This window comes from Bos indicus, chromosome 21 (assembly GCF_029378745.1).
Source record: "Bos indicus isolate NIAB-ARS_2022 breed Sahiwal x Tharparkar chromosome 21, NIAB-ARS_B.indTharparkar_mat_pri_1.0, whole genome shotgun sequence".
In the NCBI taxonomy this organism is placed as follows: domain Eukaryota; kingdom Metazoa; phylum Chordata; class Mammalia; order Artiodactyla; family Bovidae; genus Bos; species Bos indicus.
In genome coordinates this window covers 6,263,664-6,287,598 of record NC_091780.1, presented here as the reverse complement: position 1 = coordinate 6,287,598, position 23,935 = coordinate 6,263,664, and the positions used below count along the sequence as shown (strand labels likewise).

General features: G+C 39.5%; 1 protein-coding gene across 4 annotated transcripts in view; it reads left to right on the top strand.

Moving 5' to 3' along the window:
* The window catches only part of ASB7 (ankyrin repeat and SOCS box containing 7), a 57,458-nt gene extending 33,864 nt beyond the window's left edge, over positions 1 to 23,594 (top strand). For 3 of the 4 annotated variants that reach the window (XM_070775009.1, XM_019983521.2, XM_019983520.2), the window contains 2 exons: positions 4,015 to 4,620; positions 18,654 to 23,594. In XM_070775009.1, coding sequence (XP_070631110.1) covers positions 4,015 to 4,620; positions 18,654 to 18,793 — 746 coding nt within the window. In that variant the 3' untranslated portion in view covers positions 18,794 to 23,594. Of the gene's footprint in view, positions 1 to 4,014; positions 4,621 to 18,204; positions 18,305 to 18,653 lie in introns of all 4 variants that reach the window. The other variant, XM_070775010.1, reaches the window with a different exon arrangement.
* The last annotated feature ends 341 nt before the right edge of the window (positions 23,595 to 23,935 follow it).

The following is a 23,935-nucleotide window of genomic DNA, read 5'->3' as shown; positions in this document are numbered from 1 at the left end:
GATGTTGGCAATTTGATATCTTGTTACTCTGCTTTTTCTAAATTCAACTTGTACATCTGAAAGTTCTTGCTTCATGTAAACAAATGGTGCTTGAACAAATAGACACTTATATGGAAAATAATGAACCTTGATCTGATGTTACACTCTGCGCCAAAACCAGTTAGCAGTGGATCATTGCTCTAAATATAAATGTTAAAGTTATGAAACTTCTAGAAGAAAACACAAAATCTGTGATTTTGTGTTAGGCAAAGATTTCTTAAACAGGACACAAAATGCACAAGCCGTCAAAGAAAACAAATAATATAGACTTCATCAAAATTTAAAATTTTTTCTCTTCCAAAGACACATTATATAAAGTGAAAAGGCAAGCAGTAGACTAGGAGAAAATACAAGACAAAAGGGCTTGTATCCAGAATATGTACACAGTTGAGTTTTAAACTCAGTCATGAGTAAAAGTACATAATAAAAATGGGTAAATGATTTCAAGGACACTCCACAAAAAGAAAGTATATAAATAAGCCCAATATCACTAGTCATTGGGGAAATGTATGTTAAAATCCCAGTAAGTTACCACCTTATACTCAACAGAACTGGTAAAATTAACATTGCTAATAATGCCAAGTATTAGTGAAGATGTAGAACATTCGGAATTCTCATACATTGCTAGAGGGACTGTAATATTGTGTAGTCATTTAGAAAAAGTTTGGTGCCGTTTTTAGGTTAAATTTACATTTAGGGATTCTTAAGGGGCTCAGTGGTAAAAAAAAAAAAAAAAAAAAAAGATCCTTCTGCCAGTGCAGGAGATGTGGGAGACGCAAGTTCGATGCCTGAGTCAGGAAGGTCCCCTGGAGGAGGAAGTGGCAACCCACTCCAGTATTCTTGCTTGGAGAATTCCATGAACAGAGAAGCCTGGTGGGCTACATTACAGTCAGTGGGGTCTCAAAGAATTGGACACAAGTGAGCTACTAGTTGCTCAGTCGTGTCTGATTATGTGACCCCATGGACCAGCCTGCCAGGCTCCCCTGTCCGTGGAATCCTGCAAATGTACATTTAACATGTGACCCTGCACGTCTCTCCTAGGTAGTTTCCCAAATGAAATGAAAACATAGCCACAAACAGACTATGTGAATGTTCACAGTAGTGTTGCTTATTATAGCCTAGGAATAACCTATTTGTCCATTTGCTAATGATTGTATAAATGAACTGTATATCCATAGTATGGAATATTGTTCAGCAGTACAAAGGGATGAACTTTTGATGAGCAACAACAACATGGGGATGAATTTCAAAAACATCACAATGAATGAAGTAAGTCAAATGCAAAAGCCTAATACTCTAGGAAATTCTAGAAAGGCAAAGCATTAGTAGTTGCCTGGGGCCTAGAGTCTGGGCAGGGAATTGACTATAAGGGGCAGGAAGGAGCGTTTTAAGAGGATGGGAATATTGTGGTTGTGGTGGTAGTTACATGACTATATAATTCATCAGTTTATCAACCTGTATACTTGAAATGTCTCAGTTTTATTTTACTGCAGTAAAGCTGTTGGAAAGAAATCATTGGTAGGGAATGTTTCTCTGCTTTTATTAATGTATATTGCTAAACTTTTCAATAGGTTTAAATGGGTTTTTTGAGACTTCTGGAATTTGTATTAAATACGTGCACGTGAGGGGAGAAAGCTTGCTGAAGTGAACACAGTTATAAGGTTGATGGGGCTGCTGTGTTTGGTGTTCAGGGAAAGCTTTTCTGATGAAGAAACATTTGAACAGACACCGATGAAGTGAATTCAGTTAAGTCAAAGAAAGTCTTGCCTGTTTCTTATAGAATTTTATGTTTTGTAGTTTCTACTACTCCATTTAAGATTTTTTCTTATTGCATTGGCTGATAATAATTTTTGTTGTCATCTTTGTCTTATATTTTCCATGTTAATTTCTTGAGAAAAGTAACTATACAGATTTTACGTGTTGTTAACCTACAGTCTTCATTCTATGCTTTGTTTCCAGTATGTGCTCAAATCATGCATTTTTATGGTTTTTACTTAGAATAAACAGATCATTGCTGTATTTGTTAATATTTGTTTTTCCTAGCTCAGTATAGCACTGAGTTATAAGTAGAACCAAAAAGAAAAAAAAAAAAAACCCTAAAGTGAAAAACCAAAGATGAAAGTGCAGGTTCATGTAACATAATTTTAATTTTACTGTAAAATAACACATGAGACTATTTGCTGGCACCTTTAAAAGTGCCCATGGTAGATGAAAGGTGGGAGAAGTGAAAGTATTCTTGAATTTCACTAACAGGAGACAATATTTGGAAGCAGTTGATTGGTTGGGTATAGATTAAGAAATGACTGTCTTGGCAAGATTTACGGTTTTGTTTGAATAATAGAGGTTCTTTTAGATTTCATGCCTGTCCTCACTTACTCTAGATAAGTAAGGTATCTGAAAAAAAAGCTTGAGGGCATCATCTGTCAAAATGGAAACATCAGGAGCCCCTGTTCACATCTTACCAGTAGATGGCAGCAATGTGCTTTGTTTAAATGTTCTTGCTTTTATTTTTTTTTTAAGTCGCAACTTGAATATATACTATATAGTTTTCTTTTAGTGAAGAGCAGGGCAGATACGATACCCTTTTTTTCTTTAAACACATAAAAGTCTTATTACTGTTGTGTAATATCAGTTTATATGAAATAATTTTAGAAATTCAACTGATATAACTTAGCTTAAAAGTGCTAACATTGTATAGCTTTTGTTGTAACTATTTCTTAATTGAAATTTGTATTTTCCACAGTATTATTACTATTTTACGTATACTTTTCTGCCTCATAAGTTTTTCTAAGAGCCCAAACTGTCATAAAATGTTATAGAACTAAAAAATATTTTTACTAAACAATACATGAGTGTTTAATCATGTAACTGTGGAGGATTTTTATTTGTTTGTTTGAAAAACACTTGTGAATTTTTCTCTTTCATGAACAAACGAAGAATTAAGAGTGACTTTTATAAGAAGAAAGCATTTTACTCTTAGACAGTTAGGTCCAATCAGCTATCTTCGCATGGACTTGCCAGCCTCCAGGAAGCAAGTGACCTGCCTGCAGTGAATAAAGGTTCTTTCCCCTCTTCTGCCCCCTGCCCAGGAAGGCCAGTGGGATGAGAGCGGTGCAGAACTGACTCTCAGCTTTAGGAAGGATTGGGGACAGGGGACAGAAGTCTCTGGCTTGAGGAGTCACATAGCTGATAAGTCATTTTAGTTTCTGTCTTTTTTATTTCTTTCTTCCAGAAATCTGTTGATTTAGAAGAGAGGTTTGGAACTGTTTTAGAAAATAATATTTACACAGTGCTGAAGTTTCTCCCAATTTTTCACACAATGCGTGCTGACTAATTCTTAAAAACTCCAGAGTTCTTGTAAAACAAAGAATTCAGAATAGACTTTTATCTTATAGAAACATGATTTATCAAGATCTCTTAACATATACCTTACATACTTTGGAATTTTTATAGACCACAAATAACTTTTTTTTTTTTTTTTACCTAATATACCCTAAAATAACACAGTCTGCCAGACCACAGTACATCTGTAATTTAGAGCAGCAGATGTTGCTACACATGCTTCTTTTTAAGACCAAGAAGGAGCACAAGAGAAAATAAAACAAAAAGTTCAAAACAGAAGAGAAACATGAAACAGTGCAGAGATGAGGGAGTTGGGAGGCCAAGGGCGGCTGGTTAGATTAGCAAAGAGAAGGGATGTGGTGATCAGAGCTCTGTGTTTGCTGTATTTATCTTTTAAATGCTTTGTAAGTCATTTGCTCATCCTGTTAATCCAGGTTTGATGGCTTTCTACTAAAATTTATTTTCCATTAAAACTACTTCAGTTAAGCTGAAGCAAGAAGGACTTGATACTCATTATGTGTTTAATCATTCCGCATTTTATGTGAGAATTGGCTAAGATGTGCTGTGCCATGGCAGAGTTGTTGCTTTTTCTCCCAGAGTCTGCTAATATTTTCATTTTGGTTTTAACTCTAGCTGATCCCACAGTTAAGGACTTAATCGGAGGCTTCACTGCTCTTCATTATGCAGCCATGCATGGCCGGGCCCGGATTGCACGCCTGATGTTAGAATCTGAATACAGGAGCGACATTATTAATGCCAAAAGCAATGATGGCTGGACTCCCCTTCATGTGGCCGCTCACTATGGTAGGGACTCATTTGTCCGACTCCTACTGGAGTTCAAGGCTGAGGTTGACCCGCTCAGTGATAAAGGTACAACGCCGCTTCAGCTCGCCATTATCCGAGAGCGGTCAAGCTGTGTGAAAATCCTCCTGGACCACAACGCCAACATCGACATTCAGAACGGTTTCCTGTTGAGATACGCTGTGATTAAAAGCAATCACTCTTATTGCCGAATGTTCCTCCAGAGAGGAGCAGACACAAACTTGGGTCGCTTAGAAGACGGACAGACTCCTTTACATTTGTCTGCCCTTAGGGACGATGTGCTCTGTGCACGGATGTTATATAATTACGGAGCGGACACGAACACAAGGAACTATGAAGGACAGACCCCATTGGCTGTTTCAATAAGCATTTCTGGAAGTAGTCGGCCGTGTTTGGATTTCTTACAAGAAGTCACAAGTATGTAATTTAATTATTGCTATTATTACATTTAAAAAAATTTTTTTGCATCTTCTGAGGAGCTTAAGGTGTTTTTACAACTTAAAATGACCAGATGTTAATGATTCTTGTTAGCCCTGCTCATTCCACTCGTCTGAAATGAAAAAGAAAGCTCTGTATCACAAGATTTCATAAAAATAATCGTGTTACTAAAAGTAAATAGGCATAGATAGGATGAGAGAAAAATTGGCCAAAAGGATGCAGAGAGAAGAATTTTTTAAATTAACCGAGATCAATACTAGAACAGGGCATTTCCTACCAGTCATAAACATAGTCTTTCCAGGCTTTATGAAATTGAGAATGAGGAATTAGAAGGAGAATTTTGGATCTTAGCATCCTTCGCTATGGAAGTGTCTTAGAATGTGTGCTTTATTCCTAAGCTGTGCTCGTGTTTTATCATTCCGTTTCTGCTTCTTTACAGTGTGAACACACATGGAATGGAATAGCAGTGTTATTTGTTAGGCATCCTAGGAGTGTAGATTAAGGATGCTAGAAATTAGAAATGGTTGTAAGGAAAAGTTTGTTCCCAGTAGGAGATTTGGTGCCACTGTCCCTGGCCCACACAGGACCGTGTAACCGGCCTGTTTTCCTGTAGGCGCTTTTTTTTTAGCCACGAAGTGTGTGGCCCGCTGCGTTAATGGTGCGTGTGTGTTGTTTTTCGGATGGAGGAATTGGTTTGTGTGGAGCAGCCACCCTCTCCTCTCTGACTTCCTCGTGGGTACTCTCAGAGCTTCATATTCAACATGAAGCTATCGTCTGTAAACGCAGCCTTTGTCTACCATACTTTTTAATGAATTCCCCTTTCCTCAACTAATTTTTATGTTTCATTCATTGTTATAGAAGAAGAAAGATGTTCTAGGTCCCAAGTAGTAGAGGATTAGGAACTTACCTGACCTACTTGTAAATAATCCACTGTCCTCCTTGGAACTGAATTTGGGAGTAGAAAATTTATGAAGAAATGAGGTATAATTTGGATTTTGTTTATTCATAATAAAGACAGGATGAAATTATTACCAGTGAGTATATTCAGACTCAAGCATAAAAAAAAAAAAATGACACTTAGGATCTAACCCGTGCTGTCCACAGAACGTTCAGTGATGACGGGAATGGCCTCTGTGCTGGCCACTGTGGTAGCCACTGGCCCCATGTGGCTGTTGAGCACTCATTTTGTGGCAAGTGCCACACAGGAAATGGATTTTATTGTATTTATAAATTATTTAAATATCCGCAAGTGTTGACTTCTTCAGCACAGATGTGCCTGCCTTGGAGGAGGTATTTTGGGCTGTCTGGTAGGTGAGCCCTTGCAGAACGCTTTTGAGACACAGTGATGTACTCAGGGACAGGAGGTGTGTGTGCTGATTGCTCCCCGCTGGCTTCAGATCCAGGCCATATTTTAGGAAAAGACTGCAGCAAAAGTTCACTGCTGATTCTTTCAGCAAATATTCCAGTAGTTTTCATTTACAGACTGATAGGGGTGTTGGTGTTGTGAAAGATACAATTACTCTTGGACTTGAGGTTAGAATTCTGTCCTGGTGTATAGCCTGTACAGTGTATCTTACACATAGATTCTGAGTGTCGTCTTGCTGTTGTTGCTTTAACTTTGATACTAGATTACTTGGCTGCCTTCAGGAAGGCATGTTACACACATAAATGCTGCAGCCTGGTAAATACTTTGATCAGTGGTTAATGGCGTAGACCAGGACTCAACTGACTAGACTTCGCTCCAGCCCTAACTCTACCACGGACTACTTGTGGCCTTGGGTGTGTTTGCTGACTGCTCTGTGCCTCAGTGTCCTTATCTTAAAATTAGGGTAATCATATCTGTCTTATAGGCTTGTTGTGAGGATTGAATGAGTTAATACGTATAAAGCACTTAAAACAATACTTGGCACATTATAAGTGCTGTGGTTTTTTTTGTTTTTTTTTTTTAAATAAAGTATTAAATGAAGGTGGATGCAGGGCCTGACTTGCTACCTACAGATCGAATCCCTTAGATTCTTATTCTACCTTGCCTGTTTTCAGCTCTTTAAACTGTGGTGCGGTCTGCATGTGGAGACAGGCGGCCAGAGGGGATGGGAGGAGCCGGCCCTTTGGAGCTGCTCAGCTCCACCATGGAGTGCTGCTGGAGAGCAAGTGATGAGTTAAAAAGAGATTCACACGTACCTTTAAAATTAGGGCGGATAGAAAAATTGACAGGCCTGCCTCTTTGTGTTTGAGTTCTCCGCTGCACCTGGAGCAAAGCCGTGCACCTAGAAGGTCTGCAGAAAAGGTAGATTGGCTGACTGCAACCATAAGGATGGTGGCTTAGCAAACTTGGGATGCTTTTCAGAAGCAAAGGAACACCTGTCCTTGGAAGGCTGCAGTTAGCCTCTGTCTTCAGATGCTGCGACATAATTCATTACCTCTTGACTTTGCCATCAGTGGTGTTTTCTGCCAAAAGCAAATGAAGTGTTTCTGCTTCACCTGTGCATTATTTATGAGGTTTTCTTTTTCCTAGTGTGCTGGAAGGACCGACTGTAACTGATGGCTCACTGGAGCTCTGTACTGGCTCTCTTGAAAACCAGAGTGAAAGATGGTTGGGTGGTTCAGGGAGCATCAGGTTAAATGCCTGAGTTCCTTCCCACCTGTGCTGCTGCCGACCCCCTGCTCCCTCAGCCCCACGTCCTCAGCCTCTGATCTGAAAACTCAGACTCCTGAGGTGTAAGAACAGCGAAGGCACTTGGTGGTCTTTGTTCGGGGCCTTATTAGTTTTCATTGTTCCATTTTGACTACAGAGCACATTATTTAAATCGGAAGAGCTCAGAACAGTCATAATCTTAGAATCTAAAAGCTGTTGTGGCTTTTTAGAAAAATTGCCATAAAACCTCTGATACACACTCCATAAAAACAGGGCAGGTCAAGTGGCTTAGTTACAGAGTAGTATCTGCAGGTGCCTTGTTGATCACAGTAGAGGGATAAGCCACAAAAAGCTGCTATTACTCTACAGACAGACTTCCAGAAACCTCTGCCTTCTTGAATATCCGGAACTCAATGTGGTCTCCTCCAGAAAGCCAGTCGACTGAAGGAGCAGCTTGTTTGTGCCCGGGAATAATGAATACCAAAAAGAGCCAAAGATCATACCTAGAGCATGAGCGTCACCTTGCTGAGGGAAAGCTGTTTCCTCCTTAGAGAAGCTAGTTTTTGGTCTCTTAGTTCTTTTACTAGGAAAAAAAGAAAACACAGAGAGAGTGGAGCAAAAACTAAAGACACAGTAAGTGAGATCAGTGAAGATGTGACCGGTGACAGGAAGAAGTGGCGGTGATGACAGGCAGCAGCAGGCATCCTGCTGGAGACCCCTTACGGAGGCCTGCTGAGAACACTCATTCTGAGGGCCGTGCCAGTGCATGCCGTTAATTAGAGTAATTTGTATGTGTAGTTTGCACAAACACCATTTAGAGCTAAGAGGATCATGGAAATTCTGGCATATAGGAAGGGGCAGAAATTCTCTAGCTGAAGACCAGAGATTGTAGGAATGTTTGTCCAATTCAAAAGAAAAAAATTAACATTTATGCACAAGAAATGGCAAGCACAAGAAAATGTTAAAGGAGGTACAAGACCAAAACTTCAAGAAAGATTGCTTTGTAAGGAAAACTTCCCTTGAGGAAATGGTTTAATAATAATGAAAACCTCCCTGAGCAATTGGATTGGAAGCTGGTGCTCTTTTCCCCTTGTCAGCTCCCTGCCCTACAGTGTAAATTTCCCTAGTCAAAGAGGTGTTCAGAATATGAAAGTCTTTTAGGAAAGAGAGAGAAAGTCCATGAGAAAAGTGTTGTCCTTTCCGCTGTTTCCTGCCTTATCCCCCCAAATACCCACACTTTGGTGAGAGGACCGTGGTGGGGGGATCAGAGAAATGTTTATTCTCCGGGTGGGCTAGGACTCTGGTGAGGTCTCTCCCTTGGTGAGCAAACGTTTGTTGTGAAGTTTCCTGAGTGTCCATCAGGCCAGTGTTCACACCCTCCTCCTGCCAGAGCCACCAGGGGTCTCTCCCTGTGAAAAGGGGTCCCTGAAAGGACCCCTCAGAACACGTGAGCGGTTCCTAAGACTGTGGCTCTCCCTCCCAGGCTGGGCCACACACAGAGCTTGGCCGCTTGTCTAAAGGACCATTTAAGTGTTCCTCTAGTTTGTGGCTCCAGTAGCTTCTGCCCTAAGTGCACCGATTTCAGCTCTGATTCTAGATCTGTCTCTTTCTCCAGATTCTATGGTGGAGGTTTGCCCTATACATCCATTTACTGATGGGTCCTAGATACGCCCTTGATGAGTTTGTTCAGCTTTTTCTTCTTGTAGGGACTGGAGTGATTATGATTACTTCAAGTTCTCTTTTATGTTGGAGCTGAAACCAGAAGTCTGTTCATTGTTTTTATCATTTTTCACTTACATTGTGAACGCAGTCCCTAGGCCTGAGCAGCATTTGCCTTCTTGGGTTCAGCGGCCCGTGTCTCCCTCACGGCACCCCGCGGATTCTCAGCGGGGCCTGTGTCTGGTTGCTGTTGCGTCAGCTGCGTCCTGTGGCGGGGAGAGCAGACAGTGGGCTCTTGCCCTAGCATCTGACTTACCTGATGCACTTGGGCAGGCCGCCTGGCCTCCCACCCTCCCCATGGATCTGTGGCCTCCTCTGAAAATTGGGGGAATCAGAGTCTGTGGGGTCCCTCCTTTTAAAAATTCTTGCCAATAACCACTCTTAAAGGGAATGATATCCTGCTGCTTGTGGTTTTATTTTGTTTTTGGATTCATACAGAACAGTGTGGACTCTTGGGGGCCCTCAAGACATGAGATCAAAACTAATTTCATAACAGTACTAAGATATTATTGGCCTCTTTGACTGCACTGATGTGTAAGAGCGGTGGTGGCTGAAACAGCAGGCACCTGAGCGTTCATGAAGGCAGTGGCCCCAGAGGCTGCTAGCAGTCGTGTTCTTCACCACAGGCAGCCTGAGGAGAGTATTCCAGATCCATTTAGGAATGTCTTTGATTTAATTTTAATAAATTTTATCCATTTGAGGATGTACCTTTTTTAATATTCTATGGGGTGGAAATTGAAAGTGTTCTTACTCTGTAACAAAGTGGGATTGAATTAAGGGAAAGGACATCTGTGATTTGTTTGATCTGAACCAGCAACTTTTTTTTGATGGAATACCGTATTTACCTAAAATATGAGATGGACAGCCAAGCTGGTTAGGCTTTGGTATTTGGTAGACGTTTTCTTGAAAATGAATAAAGTTCACTTGTCACCTTAAGGAGAACAACTGAAAGTATTTATGATGAGCAACAAATTTTGAGCTTTCAAGTGAAAGTTAGAATTTTGAAAAGCTTGTATTTGCCAGTAGGACACTGACGGTTTACCAATATGTACAAACTTTTCAAAATCAGTAGAGCTATTAACAAAAGTCATTTTTTGCTATCATGCAGTGAATTGGGTCACCATTGGAAAGATCTGCGTAACTCAGGTAATCAGTGTTTTCCAAACGACTAGTGCATGGTGTTACACAATCATGCATTGGGTAAAAGATCCCTTCAAAGGGCGAAACAGACCAGTGGATTTTAATATGAAAGGGTATAAAAAAGTTCACTGGTTTGGTGTCAGATTCCATTTTGCATCTAACCTTCAAAAAACACATCTTCTTGAGTTTTGGTGTAGTATCAAAGAACCATGATTTATCTGTAAAGGCCATTAAGTATTCCTTCCTTTTCCTACTACCAGTGTGTCTGGATTTTCTTCATTTACTTCAATCAAGACAGCATATTATTTACAACAGATGGTATGCAGAAGCAGGTCTCTGATTCCAGCTGTCTTCTCTGAAGCCCTACCTAAGAGATAATTTGCAAAGATGTAAAACAGCACCACTCTTTTCATGAAATCTTTCTTGTTTTGGAAAGCAGCTTTTTTTTTTTTCCATAAAAATTTATTTCAACAGATAATTTTATCACTCTTATTTTAAGAAATCAGTATTTTAAAAATTTCTAGATTTGGTAAATACAGATAGATACAACACACGTAATGGAGAAGGAAATGGCAACCAACTCCAGAGTCCTTGCCTGGTGGGCGACAGCCCATGGAGTTGCAAAGAGCCAGACACAATTTAGCAGTTCAACAACAACACACATAAATGAAAATTCTTTGAGGTCATCCAACTTTAAGAGTGCACAGAAGTCCTCAAACTAAAAAAGTTGAGATCTAGCAACGTTCAATTTCTACATTCAAAATTTTAAGGACACCCTGGTAACCTAGTGTTTCAGGATTTAATGATCTTCTAGCATATTTCCAGTTGCAGTTACAATCTGTGAATAAGATGGAATGTTTTAAATTACTGCTTGATCGATGCCAGCACACTTATTAGTTAGGGTCTGTAGAGAGAGATCAGTGATCATTCCATCAGATGCTCTGGGGGTAAAACAGGTTCATTATTTGTCAGTTTAAAAGACTAGTACCCTGAATTGTAGATAGCAGTTTCAGTGATTCACCATGCACAGAAGCATATCAAAGGTGCCAAGGAGTCCTTGAGTAAGTTAACCACTTAACTGGTTTTTAAACACCTTGTTTACCTATCTATTTATTTTACATAGCATGGCAGGTTCTTGCATAAATTATTCTTAAGGCAGAGAATATGCCAGTTGGATTTGTGTTTAATATTCAGAAGAGTCAAAGGTAATGTAATGATCTGTGTTTCTAGTAGTTGCTGTTCCAGTACTTGAAGCAGCCACTCAATATGCTTTAGTGGTTTGTAAAAGGTAGTGCTGGGTTGTATTTTGATTTGTATGTTTTAAAGAATTAATAAAAGGAATTATTTATTTAAATTTTAAATAATTTTAATGTATTTGATAATTTAAGTACTTCATAATTTTAAAATATTTTTATTTAAATAAGAATACCTTAATGATTACACTGATCGGATGGAATTTGAAAAATAAAGGGCTCATGTTTCTGAGAGAAAAACAATTGGGTAAATGGGAATGAGTTGGATAAATTGTTTTGCAATGACAATCTGTCAAGTACTTCTTTAAGTAATTTGAATTTACTTTTTAAAGGAATTCTAAGAAAGTGAAATTTAGGCCGTGACTTTCTCAGCTAAGTCCAGTACAGCAACAGGTGTGTAAGCAGGCTCTCATGACAGCTCCTCTGCACCGGGGGCCCTTACTCCTGTGTTCCTTTCAGATGCTTCTGTTACCAATTTCTTTGACTTTTGTTGTTGTTGTTTTTTTAGTACGACTTACCAAAATAGTGATAACTTAGTATAGCTCTTTGGAGAAATAATTTATGTAACACATTTTAACTAAGATTATTTTTGATTATTGATTTTTCTTCTAATTGGGGATTTTGCTACACTTCTGCATTGTAGTCTTCCTAGGTTATTTTAGTTCAGTTCAGTCGCTCAGTCGTGTCCGACTCTTTGCGACCCCATGTATCGCAGCACGCCAGGCCTCCCTGTCTGTCACCAACTCCCGGAGTTCACTCAGACTCACGTCCATCGAGTCAGTAGTGCCATCCAGCTATCTCATCCTCTGTCATCCCCTTCTCCTCCTGCCCCCAATCCCTCCCAGCATCAGAGTCTTTTCCAACGAGTCAGCTCTTCGCATGAGGTGGCCAAAGTACTGGAGTTTCAGCTTTAGCATCATTCCTTCCAAAGAAATCCCAGGGCTGATCTCCTTCAGAATGGACTGGTTGGATCTCCTTGAAGTCTTCTCCAACACCACAGTTCCAAAGCATCAATTCTTCGGCGCTCAGCCTTCTTCACAGTCCAACTCTCGCATCCATACATGACCACTGGAAAAACCATAGCCTTGACTAGACGGACCTTTGTTGGCAAAGTTATTTAGTCTCAATTATTAAAATTACTTTTAGAAATAAATAGTACACTGCATTTATAATGGGCTAACCTTTATACTTAGCACTTTTCATCTTGGGTCAACATCTGCAATGGTCTCCCAGTACCTCCGTTTTATCTGTTTCCCTTTTAAGATCCTACCATGAGCACGTTTTATTCTTTTGCTCTTGTCCCTGAACCCCCATCACAGGGCTTAGTATGAAATGTGTTAAAATCTTATTTTATAGGACAAAGGTAGTTGCTAGCTCACCTCAAAATAAGAATCATGGTATTGAAAAGTAAAAGGCTACGTTGATTTGACTCTTGGATGCAATCCAGAATTACACAGCATCAGCTTGGATGATGCGGTGCACAGTTCTAAGTCAGATTACACTACGTTTTAAGGTTCTTTGATATAGAAAGTATGACCTTATTCTGTACCATTTCTGTCATATTTGTATTACTGTCTGTTTCTTGTGTAGCCTTCTAAGGATTTCTGTTATTTGTTACAAAGCAATATGTGCTTTTCTTTGGCTTAAGGCACATGCAGAGGCAGTCATGTCAAAAGGAGATATTTAATGCTTTAGGGTGTTTAATTTTTGAAATTATGCTGCAGCCCTGGTTTTGTAATTTGTTCTAGACGAGACCCTTCAAAAGCTGATTTCCTATTTTATACCAGCCCAATTATTACTAATGATGGGCTTCTTTACCAAGTGGAAAGACTAAACCCTTTGAAGTATTATGTAATCCCATTGTAATTCATTAGTATGAATAATAGTTGGTAGTGTCTCTGCATCCCTCATAGCGTTTATAGTTCTTAAATTATACTTTTTGTGTCTGTGTGTGTATGAGATGTCTCCCCCAGGTCCACCCTCTTGTAATGTGTGTGTGTGAGAGAGATGTCTCCCCCAGGTCCACCCTATTGTAGTGTGTGTGTGTGTGTGTGTGTGTGTGTGTGTGAGTGAGTGTGAGAGAGAGATGTCTCCCCCAGGTCCACCCTCTTGTGTGTGTGTGTGTGAGAGATGTCTCCCCCAGGTCCACCCTCTTGTAATGTGTTTGTGTGTGTGTGTGAGAGATGTCTCCCCCAGGTCCACCCTCTTGTAATGTGTTTGTGTGTGTGTGTGTGTGAGAGATGTCTCCCCCAGGTCCACCCTCTTGTAATGTGTGTGTGTGTGTGAGAGATGTCTCCCCCAGGTCCACCCTCTTGTAGTGTGTGTGTGTGTGTGTGTGTGTGTGTGTGTGTGTGTGAGATATCTCCCCCAGGTCCACCCTGTTGTAATCCCATGAACACGGCAGCTGCTATTTAACAGCACAGGAGTGAGGCACCTAGTAACCAGTGTGTCATGTACTGATTTTTGTTGTTGTCCCCTTTATTCTCTTTCTCTGCCTTCTTTTCCTCTGTCTCCTTCTTTCCTTTGCTCCTTTAATCTTTGGGACAGTGCATTCTTAAGTACACAGTAGGTGCTCAGTAAGTACTTCTGAGTGATGTGTTGCCAAGAAAGTACAGGCACACCTTGGAGATGTTGCCAGTTCTGTTCCAGGCCACTGCAGTACAGGGAGTTAGGCAAATTGTTTGGTTTCCCAGCTCATAGAAGAGTTATGTTTACACTATATTGTAGTGTACCCAGTGTGCAATAGCATTTTGTCTTAAAAAAAAAAAAAAAAAAAGTAATGATAACGTGCTCACCTTAACTTAAAAAGTACGTTATTACTAGAAGATGCCAATCATTATCTGAGCCTTTAGCCAGTGGTAGTAACTTCAAAAAAAAAGATTACTGATCACAGATAACATGATAATAAAATAATAATCAAGAGATAATAGTACAATAATACTGAAAATATTTGAAATACTGTAAGGATTACCAAAATGTGATGCAAAAACATGAAGTCAGCAAATGCTGTTGGAAAAATGGCATTGATAGACTTGCTCAACTTAGAGTTGCCACAAGCCTTCAGTTTGTAAAAATGCAGTATCTACAAAGTGCAATAAAATGAGGTATGCCTGTACTTCTTTCTTCAGTCACAATCTTCTATTCCTAGAATGATTTTCCTGGGAGAAAATGGCTCCTTAAATAGTCTTGGAAATGGCAGTCATTACAGTGAGTAGTCTTTATTACTTGCTATCATGTAGCCTGCTTTTCATCCAGTGCTACTGCCTGCCAAGGTGAGGAAATAGCTGTGTATTTGTGGACACCCCGCACTTCATCACTGCACAGCTTCTTCTACAAGGTTCCCCCATCTCTGCCTAATCCAAGTCATGTAGTGATTTCCAGAATATAGTTTCCATCAGTTTGCCCAGAACTGGCATCATGCTGCTTTACTATTAAACTGTCAACTCATTTTCTTACCATCTTAGCAGCAGGAAAACAGAGCTCCTTCCAAGAAGGAGCCCTCTACTTTTTTGAGAAGGAGAAGCAAAACTATATCCTTCCAGTATTTAAAATTACTGTTTTAACATATACCAAATACTCTATAACTCTTACTATATGCCTGGTCCTGTTGTAAGCACTTTACCAAAACTAATTCTTATGCTTATAAGGCCTATTGTGTAGGTCATCCTCAGTTCGTAGATGTGGAAACCAAAGCAGAAGGCTAAGTAACTCACCCAAGAGCTACTGGGTCTAACAGTTGATGGTTTAACTGTGGCTTTTCCCATTCAAGGTATTTCTGCAGACAAGAGTTACATATGGTCAAGAAATCTTCAAAAGATTAGATTCCCCCCAAATATTGAGACTGCTATAACACACTGCTTAAGAAGAAGAGAATTCAGTAGCAAATTGAGTAAAGCTTTCTGATATTTAGGCATAGGAAGCACATTTTCCCCTGGAAAGGCTCACGCACTGGTAGCTCCTGCAGATGGTGGCTTTTCTGTAGCTGCGTCCCTTGAATTCAGCTTGCTGGCTCATCTTGGCCCTCTTGGAATTTATCACAGCCAATGAGGAGAGCCAGTGGCACTTGTAATATTAGGCCTGGGAAATTTTCTTACCTAGATTGTTAGGGCATTTCCAGTTTTCCCCTTACCCCAGGTGACATGTTGCCAAACTATATCTTCCCTTTCCTCCAGCTTCTAGTAACATTTTTAAAACTTTTAGCCCTTACCATCAGCCTCGTCAAAGCTCTTCCCCCTGCTGGGTCCCAATAACAAAGCTACCTAATTTATATATATTTTTTAAATGGTAACACCCTACTTCCACATTCCAGAATCTCAGTTATCTAATGCTGCAAAATTGAGTGACTTAAAATGATAATAGTTGATTATTTTATTTCTCTGTGCCAAGCATTGTCATCTTGCTGGGGCCACTCCACTTGACTGGGGCCTTTAAACCTTCAAAATGTCTCACTCTGATGGCTGGCTAGTTGTGCAGGCAGTTGGCTGGGAGTTCAGCCTGGACTATTGGGTGGTGACCTCAGCTCCTTTTTGTAGACTTAATGGCCTGGTGGTAGTTGTGTGCCAAGAGTGAATGTCTCAAGAGCCAGTTGGGAGCTCTGATTTATGAGTTTCACCATAGTCAGGAGCCCACCCAGTTTCTAGGAGAGGGAGCCCAGATACCATCTCTTAACACTGGTGTATCCAGTCACGTTGTTAAAGAAGAGCGTGAGGTCTTTGGAGATACTGTCGTCATCTTTGGAGAGTGTAATCTTCCACAAAAGAAGACCTTTTGTCTCCATTTTTCCTACCTTAGCTAAGCAAATTCCAATAATATAATAATATAATTTTTCCACATTGTTAGATGATATGTTTTCATTTAAGTATACATGTATATTTATATATGTCAATTTATCTCATCTGTTTCGCCTTGAATACATTGTGGTGGTTCTTTTCATTAATATTGTACTTCAAAAGACCTGCCATCTTTTAGGAAAATCAAATTCTTTAAAAAAAGATTCAAATATGATTCATACTCTGGTTTGCATTTGTAGATCAAATAGTTTAAGCATTTGTTGAAAAATGACTGATAATTTATTCTCTTCCTAAAGGTAGCCCGTGAATGGTGATGAAAAATATTTCAAAACAGATTAAGAAATGATTTGCTGTTGACATGGGTGTGTTTTGCAGTGAGTTAGTTGACTGTTTTATACTCTTAGGAAAAGCCTATTAAGTATTCATTTGTCCAGCTAGTATTTGTTGAGTATTGATTGTGTCAGGCGTTGGCAGCCAGAAATCATCTTAACCTCATGGAACATGTAAGGAAGAAGATGGGCATTAATGGGTAATCACCGAATAAATGTGAAATCATAGCCACGTTCAGCACTCCAGAGAAACGGAACTCAGAAAGTATCTGATAGGGAACCTGACCTCGTCTGCTCTAATGAAGTGGCCTTTTTAGCAGAGATCTGGATGGTGAGGAGGATATAGCCTCACCAAGAGAGTCACGAGTGCGCACAGCAGCCTGGCACAGATCCTCAGGCAGACATCCATGGAGATACATGTGGCTGGCTTACAGCCGTTCTTAGGAAAGCAGTAGCTTCAGCTGTGATTCTGTTAAGAGACCATGTATTTAGTGCCTCTTGGAAAGGGCATGATCATACAGGCCCTACAGTGCAGAAGTCTGAGTTTTAAGGACCCTTTTTCAGTTATAATTTTGAATGATGGTGATCCGTGTAAACAGGTACAATCCAAGTAATAAGTACTAAGTATAGCAGTAGTCCTCCACGTATGGCCTGGGGACTCCTGGAATTAACCAGACCCTTTCAGGATATCGAGATCAAAATGATTTTCCTTGTGATACTAAGACATTATTTGTGTTTTCCACATTCCTTCCTTTATGAGAATAAGTGAACTTCCCCAGAGACTGGATGATGTGGTTTCATCACAGCAGATTGGATATGAGAGCGTACATGAGACTTCAGCTACCGTCCATTCATCCAGACCTTTACAAACTTGCAGAAATGGAAAGAATGCCATTCTTCTCATTTATTTTTGAAAATATTGTTACTTTCATAACAATGTTATTTATGTTAACATGTAATAGGCTTATCTTTATTATTTGTAAATGAATTAGTATGTATTTCTGAACTTTGTGTTTTAACTTCTTACATGGTAATTAAAGTGTAAAGAGGTTTTGAGACCAAAAAGTTTGAGAACTGCTGAAGTATGGCATTGTTCTTGACTTTAAGCATGTTATTTAATGTTGGAGATGCAAGCAGTCTGTAAAACGGGGGTGATGATCAAAGTACTTCCCTTGTAAAAGGATAAAAACAAGTTAGTGTATGTCAGGAGCCTATGAGACTACATGGCACAGAGTACACATTGAACCATGTTGATTTGTATCATTATTGCCATTGAATATGAAAGTAGACATTTATGTGAATCCGAACACTGAGGCTCTGTGGCAAAGAATTTTTGCTCTTGTTTGTGGTCATCTTTATTGTTTTGGTGAAACACAGTATTCAAAGATGAAAGAAATTGCAATGTGTAATTTTTTTTTTCTTTTTTGAGTTCAGTCATAGCATAGGTTTATATTGGCAGATGGTCAGGATGGCTTGTTTGAAGACATGGAAATTCAGGATAGCTTGCTGTGCCTCTTCTACCTCCCTGCCCTCCCTCCCAGTCTGCTCCCTTTTCCCCACAGCAGGGTTCTGCTTCTGCTGTGTCTGGAATCATGGGGAACAGAGGGGCACACCTCATCTGAGAGAGCTCCCTGGGGTTGGGTTCCGTGCCCTGGACAGGGAGCTGATAGGAGGAACTCAGTTCCCTCACTTTTCAGGTGGAGACACTGAGGCCCAGAAGAGGGATTTGCTCACACAGGTTCAACCCGCATATTAGAGGCCTACCTGGGACAAGAACTGACATTCCGATTTGTAATGGTAAGAATACCAGGCTGAGAATCAGAAGAACTGTTTAAGTCTGAGTCTCAAACACTTCAGTTGGTCGTCTGATGTTGAGCAGTTGACTAAAATCACTGATCCTTAGTGTCCCTATTTGTAAAATGGAAGTGAAACTACCCACCATCCAGGGCTGTGAAAAGGATCAGTGAGATGCCATGTAATGGAACCCAGGACGCATCCTCCTAGCTCGTCTCTCTGCTCCTTTGCATGTAAAGTCCGCAGAGAGGTACTTCCCAGTGAAATAAAATACTCCTCTCAGAACCTTAAAGCCCTCCTTAAATGTTATGTTTTGCAGCTTTGTAACATTTTCTTTTTTCTGTCTTTTTAGGACAGCCCAGAAACTTGCAGGACCTGTGCCGAATTAAAATTCGACAGTGTATAGGCCTTCAAAACCTAAAACTACTTGATGAACTACCAATTGCCAAGGTCATGAAAGACTACTTAAAACACAAATTTGATGATATCTGATACACAGAGAACTGTGAGCAAGATTAGGAGTTATATTCCAGATACTTAAAAGGCTTTTTGCCTTGCACAAAGTATATCCTATGCAATTTCTGATTTGCTGTGAAGTCAGAAAGCAGGTATACACTTACAGGTTTTTTTTTGTTTGTTTGGTTGGTTTTCATTGTAGGGGAGAGATTTTTTTATACACACACACACACACAGACACACACACACCACATGCTTGAAGGTCTTAATTTGGTTTCTTGGTCCAAGTTTAAGAGGTCCAAGCTTTCTATACAATATTGCATTTAAAACAGTTGTTTTTCCAAAATGACACAAGCAGGTTTGGAGTGGAGAATTGACCCTTTCCAAATTTACAGTTTCATTGGCGTGCACAATATTATAAACCAGCAGAGCACTTGTTACAGTTTGGAGGCACAGTTTCACCCAGGGCATCCAGGGTTCTACTGGAAAATGCCCTAAGAAATTTTTTAAGTAATGCTGTCACCTCATTCATTTTAATGAGTACAAATTGGCTGTTTCAAACTGTTCTTTTTCTAATTAACGTAGCTTTGGATGACTTAAACCCAGTCCCTCTGCTTTTTGTTGGTGTGCTCGTTTCTAACTTACTTTTTTAACAGCTGTAGTACACTACCTGGAGACGTTGAGTCTCAACTTCTGTCTCTAGTTGAATTGTGCTTTTAAAACAATTAATGGGAAAGAAAATAACTTTATAAAGCCCGTGTATTCTGTTTTTAAAATAGTGCCTCCAGTGCAATACTCTTTCTGGTGTATTTTATCCATTATTTCACTTGATGTTCCTCATTCCACAGCTGGCTTTGACATGCCTGTGAGAACAGGAACTGCCACTTTAATTTTAATTGCAGAACATAGAGTCAGTTGCAATTTCCATTTTAAGCTTTGTCTTTTACTTCAGTTTAAGCAGAAAATTTCATGTCCTGGTGGTAGAGTATTCCTTAAAAATAGCCAAAATACTGTTAAATCATTTGGCTTTAATGGATAAATAATTTGGGATGGTTTCATGGTGTTTATTTCTTCCCAGTTGAAATAAAATGTCTAAAGGGTAAAATTTATAATGGGTGCACATTTGTAAGTCTGGTTAATTTCTAATATGCTAATTAAGCATTTCCTATCTATTTTAAAGTTATACACAGAGACGCTCTTCAGAACAGTTATTTTCTGGGTTGATCGGCATATGTTTGCAGTATACACATAACTATGATAAAGTGTCAGTAAGAGTGGTTCCGGAGGTGTTAGGAATCTGTGGTGATGCCCTTGGGAATGAGCCCTGTGCTTGATGTGACATTGTATTAGTTCCAGAAGCAGCTTTAAAACTATCCCGGTATTGTTCTTAGTGCTTTGGGAAATTTCAGAATATTTACACACCAGTAATAAATTTATTATCAGAAGTGTACAAAATAAAGGGCTTCTCTTGTCTGAGTTTCTAGTTTTAAGTCATCAAGTATAAAGTTATTTCACCTGAAAAGTATAACTAAGTAGAATTAGGAATCTCCTCTGGCTTTATCCTTTTTCAGAGCCGACAGTGATATTTCCTCAAGCACAAAATTTATTCTCTTGGATGTGGAGTAGCTCTGGCATCAGATGCCTGCTCTGCTGGGCCTGGGCTGGGAGCAGGTTTCTGAACAGTGGGGAGCTTCGGGGAGAGGGTGATGTGAGGGATCACGGATGGGGTACGTAGCCTCTTCCGCAGGGAACCACTCAGAGTGTGGCCAGTTTTGCAACCATCCAAAAACTGTAACTGGGATGTGATAGATAGAAATGGGTGTTCTGACTTTTTTCCCATAAAAATATCTCCAAAAAGTCATCTTCTGAGAGAACGTCCTTGTGAAGCTAGGAGCTGAGCTGTGTCCTCTGGAAACCGATAACCAGGTCAGAGCTAAGACACATTTTTGGCATCGGGGACCTGGCATGGCCGGAAGTGGATGGTGTTGCTGCTCCCTGAACCCGGGCCAGGGAGGCAAGGACATGGGAAGGCAGGCAGAATCCTGTACTTTGAGCAGTGATGTTACTGTTATGTTCGCACAGGGCTCATCTCCTCATGTGTCTATTAATGTATTCAGTTAGTTTAAAATGATTTTCTTTCCCCAGCCATTCAGAGATCTCCAAAACTAAGTTCACCACTGAGTTAGAGTCAGGAAATTCCAAGTAAAAAGATCAGATGAAGGTAAATTCTTTGTTCTATATTGCTGCTTAGACTTCAGGAAAAAAAAAAAAAATTATGAGAGTTCTTCCTGGAATCAGAATTTCTATTTAATGAAGAAGTGTATAATTCCATTATTTGTTTGAGGTTTGATTTTTCTGGAAACTTGAAAAGAATGTTTTATTTTTGTTGTTACTAGAATCCCAATCACATATCATCTTTAACAATAACTAAAATGTCTCAAAGTCGGTAACTGGTGGAATACAGGGATGAATGTGCAGGTCTGCTCTCCAGTTTGATTGGCAGAGAAGCACTCTGTAGTAACATGAGAACAAATGTTTTCAGAAAATCAACTGGTTTTTCCAGAATCTTGACTGAAATGTTCAGAATAGTATCAAATTTGTCACTGATCCTTCTATGTTCCTTTTGAAATTTATTATTTAAGCCTGTTACTAAACCTTTATAAAAATATATTTGGCAAGTACACCAAAGACACCAGCTCATAAAAGATTATGATCGTTAATGAACTGCAAACCTCATCTTTTGCAAACGGAAGATTTTTTTTGTGTGTGTAAATATTTGTGTTTATAAATGTACAGCAGAGTAAGGGTGTTTTTTAGATTATTTAATTTCCATATTTCTAAACTATTTACTACAGAATAATCCACACTTGTTAGTTTGGAGGACTTGACAATTTTGTTTTTTTAATTCATTATCAGTCATGCTTGGAGCAGCATTTCCGCTAGAGAATTCAGTGTTCTGGCAGTAGCAAGAGTACACATCTGGAGCGTGAGGGAGTCTAGCTTGATTTGTCAGATACACACCCTACAAGACGAGAATGTGTAGTTTAATTACCACAGTGGACCATACAAAAACTGAGATTCTAACTTTGGTGCAGAATTGCTCATCAGCCCAGAGTGTCATTGGGATGAGGCCCTTGGCCCACAGATTAGCTCTCATGTAACTCCTAGTGTGTTATATCATAATGTATTTTGTTCTTCCTTTGTAATGTAAGTTTTGCTTTGGGTCAGTTTGAATTAAAAAAAAAAAAACACTTAAATCTGGTTTAAAACATAATGGAACTGTGTTTTATTTCTAGTCTGCCTTAACTTTTTAACACTTCCAGCTATTTGGTCAAAAGAAAGTGAACTCTGTCTTTTATTCCTCAGCATTTTAGATAATTAAGAATTGGGTAAGAATGTAATACAGGAAACAGCACTGTTTCAGATCGTTTAAGAATCCCCCCACCCCTGCCCTGCCTTTTAACACATTCTTCACATACCCTCCAACAAAAGACTGTCTATCCCTTCTGCGTGTTGATCCGGCACTGAGCCTTTTGGGGCCAGATTCACCTCTGCCTCTTCTGACTGAGGACAGAGTTTAGACCACAGCATCTCTAAGCACAGAACAGTATATTCAGTTAAACAATGAATTTGAAGTAGTTTATTAGCTTGCAAGAGATATGACAAAACGACTTTGATTTCATACTTCCTCTGTATCCCATAGCACAGCTTGACTTAGGAGAGGCCTCAGACTAATGAGTGACGGTGTGCTAAGAAGGGAGGGCAGACGACTTAGCACCTCGTGCAGAAACGCAGTGTTTTCAGCCATGGCCTTGTTACAGACTTGTCCAGGATTTGGCACAAATGGAAGCCAAGAATGGGACATTTGAAACTATTCCTAATGATCAGCAGGGGAGTTCAGATGTGAAAAATAGCTGTGTTGCTTGGAAATCTTGAGGTCATTCCTTTTCCAATATGATGTAAGTAGTGTATTGTTTTTTCAGCTGAAAGACAATTTACAAAAATAGCTTACTAGCTATTGATAAAACAGATTATCTAGTTGATATAAAAAAAAATTTCCATGTCCCATGTAGTTGGGTTTCAAAGATAAAAGAAAGTGGACTTGTATCACTTTGTATTTATGTAACAATGTGGCTTTGTGTTCTCATGACACATCTTACAAATTTTGATGTTAGAATTTATATTAGCTTCAATACCAGTAAAGATTTTAAATATCCACTGCCAGATACTGTTATTTAGGTTAATGTAGACTCCTGAGATACAAAGATAGTTTGTCTTTATTTTATCATTATTTTGTCATTACCTGTAAGGTTTATAGTAAGGTCTCTTAATTCTTAGATAAAAAGCAAAAAGGTCAACCAGCATATGGCTCTGCTGATATATAGTGATCAAAGTCTTAAATTTCTCTAAGAGCATGGTACATTTTGTAGATATTTATCTTCCAGAAAAACTGATGTTTGAGTGACAGTTAAAATGCTCAATCCACTTGATAAGACTGAAGTCCTGTGAGAGATCGTCATCGTGTGAATAAAACCCAGAAGTGGCGGTGGTGTTGCAGTGCGTGAAGCCCTCCTGTGAGTGCCTTCCACCAAGGGCTGCTGCTTCCATTTCTTACTCGCCTGTGCCCAGAGTGTCTTGAGCTGCGTTTCAGTTGTGCATCCACGGGCTAAGTGCTTTATCAATTCTGAAGATCCATAAACCATTAGAAGTAAAGGATCAGATTAAAGCAAAATATTTCTCCTCTGTTGCAGATGCGGCCTCAAAAACAATCATGTAATCATGTGTAGTCATTATATTTTATATTAAATCTTGGTTTGTTCCAGCATCTTAAAAATCACACTCGGAACCTTTTTTTATGTTTCCTTGTAATTAGGAAATTGTTTTAAATGCATAAAAGTAATTTATGTTACATTATGTAGTCATTAAGTGACTCACTTGCTGTGAAATAGTGTTTTATGAATCAGAAGTGAGATGGCTGCATTTGGACAAGGGGATCAGTTGAAGCTGAGCAGCTCAGTTATGTGATGAGTAGACTGACGCTTTGTGACCGACACAGAGGGAATCCAGCTGCAGATACTTCCTATTTTATCTGGCAAACAGACTCAGATTTTTCTTGCTTCTCAGTCTTGAACTAATGCTGCTTTTCTTCCTCTGATAGTTCTGGGTCAGGTCACCACT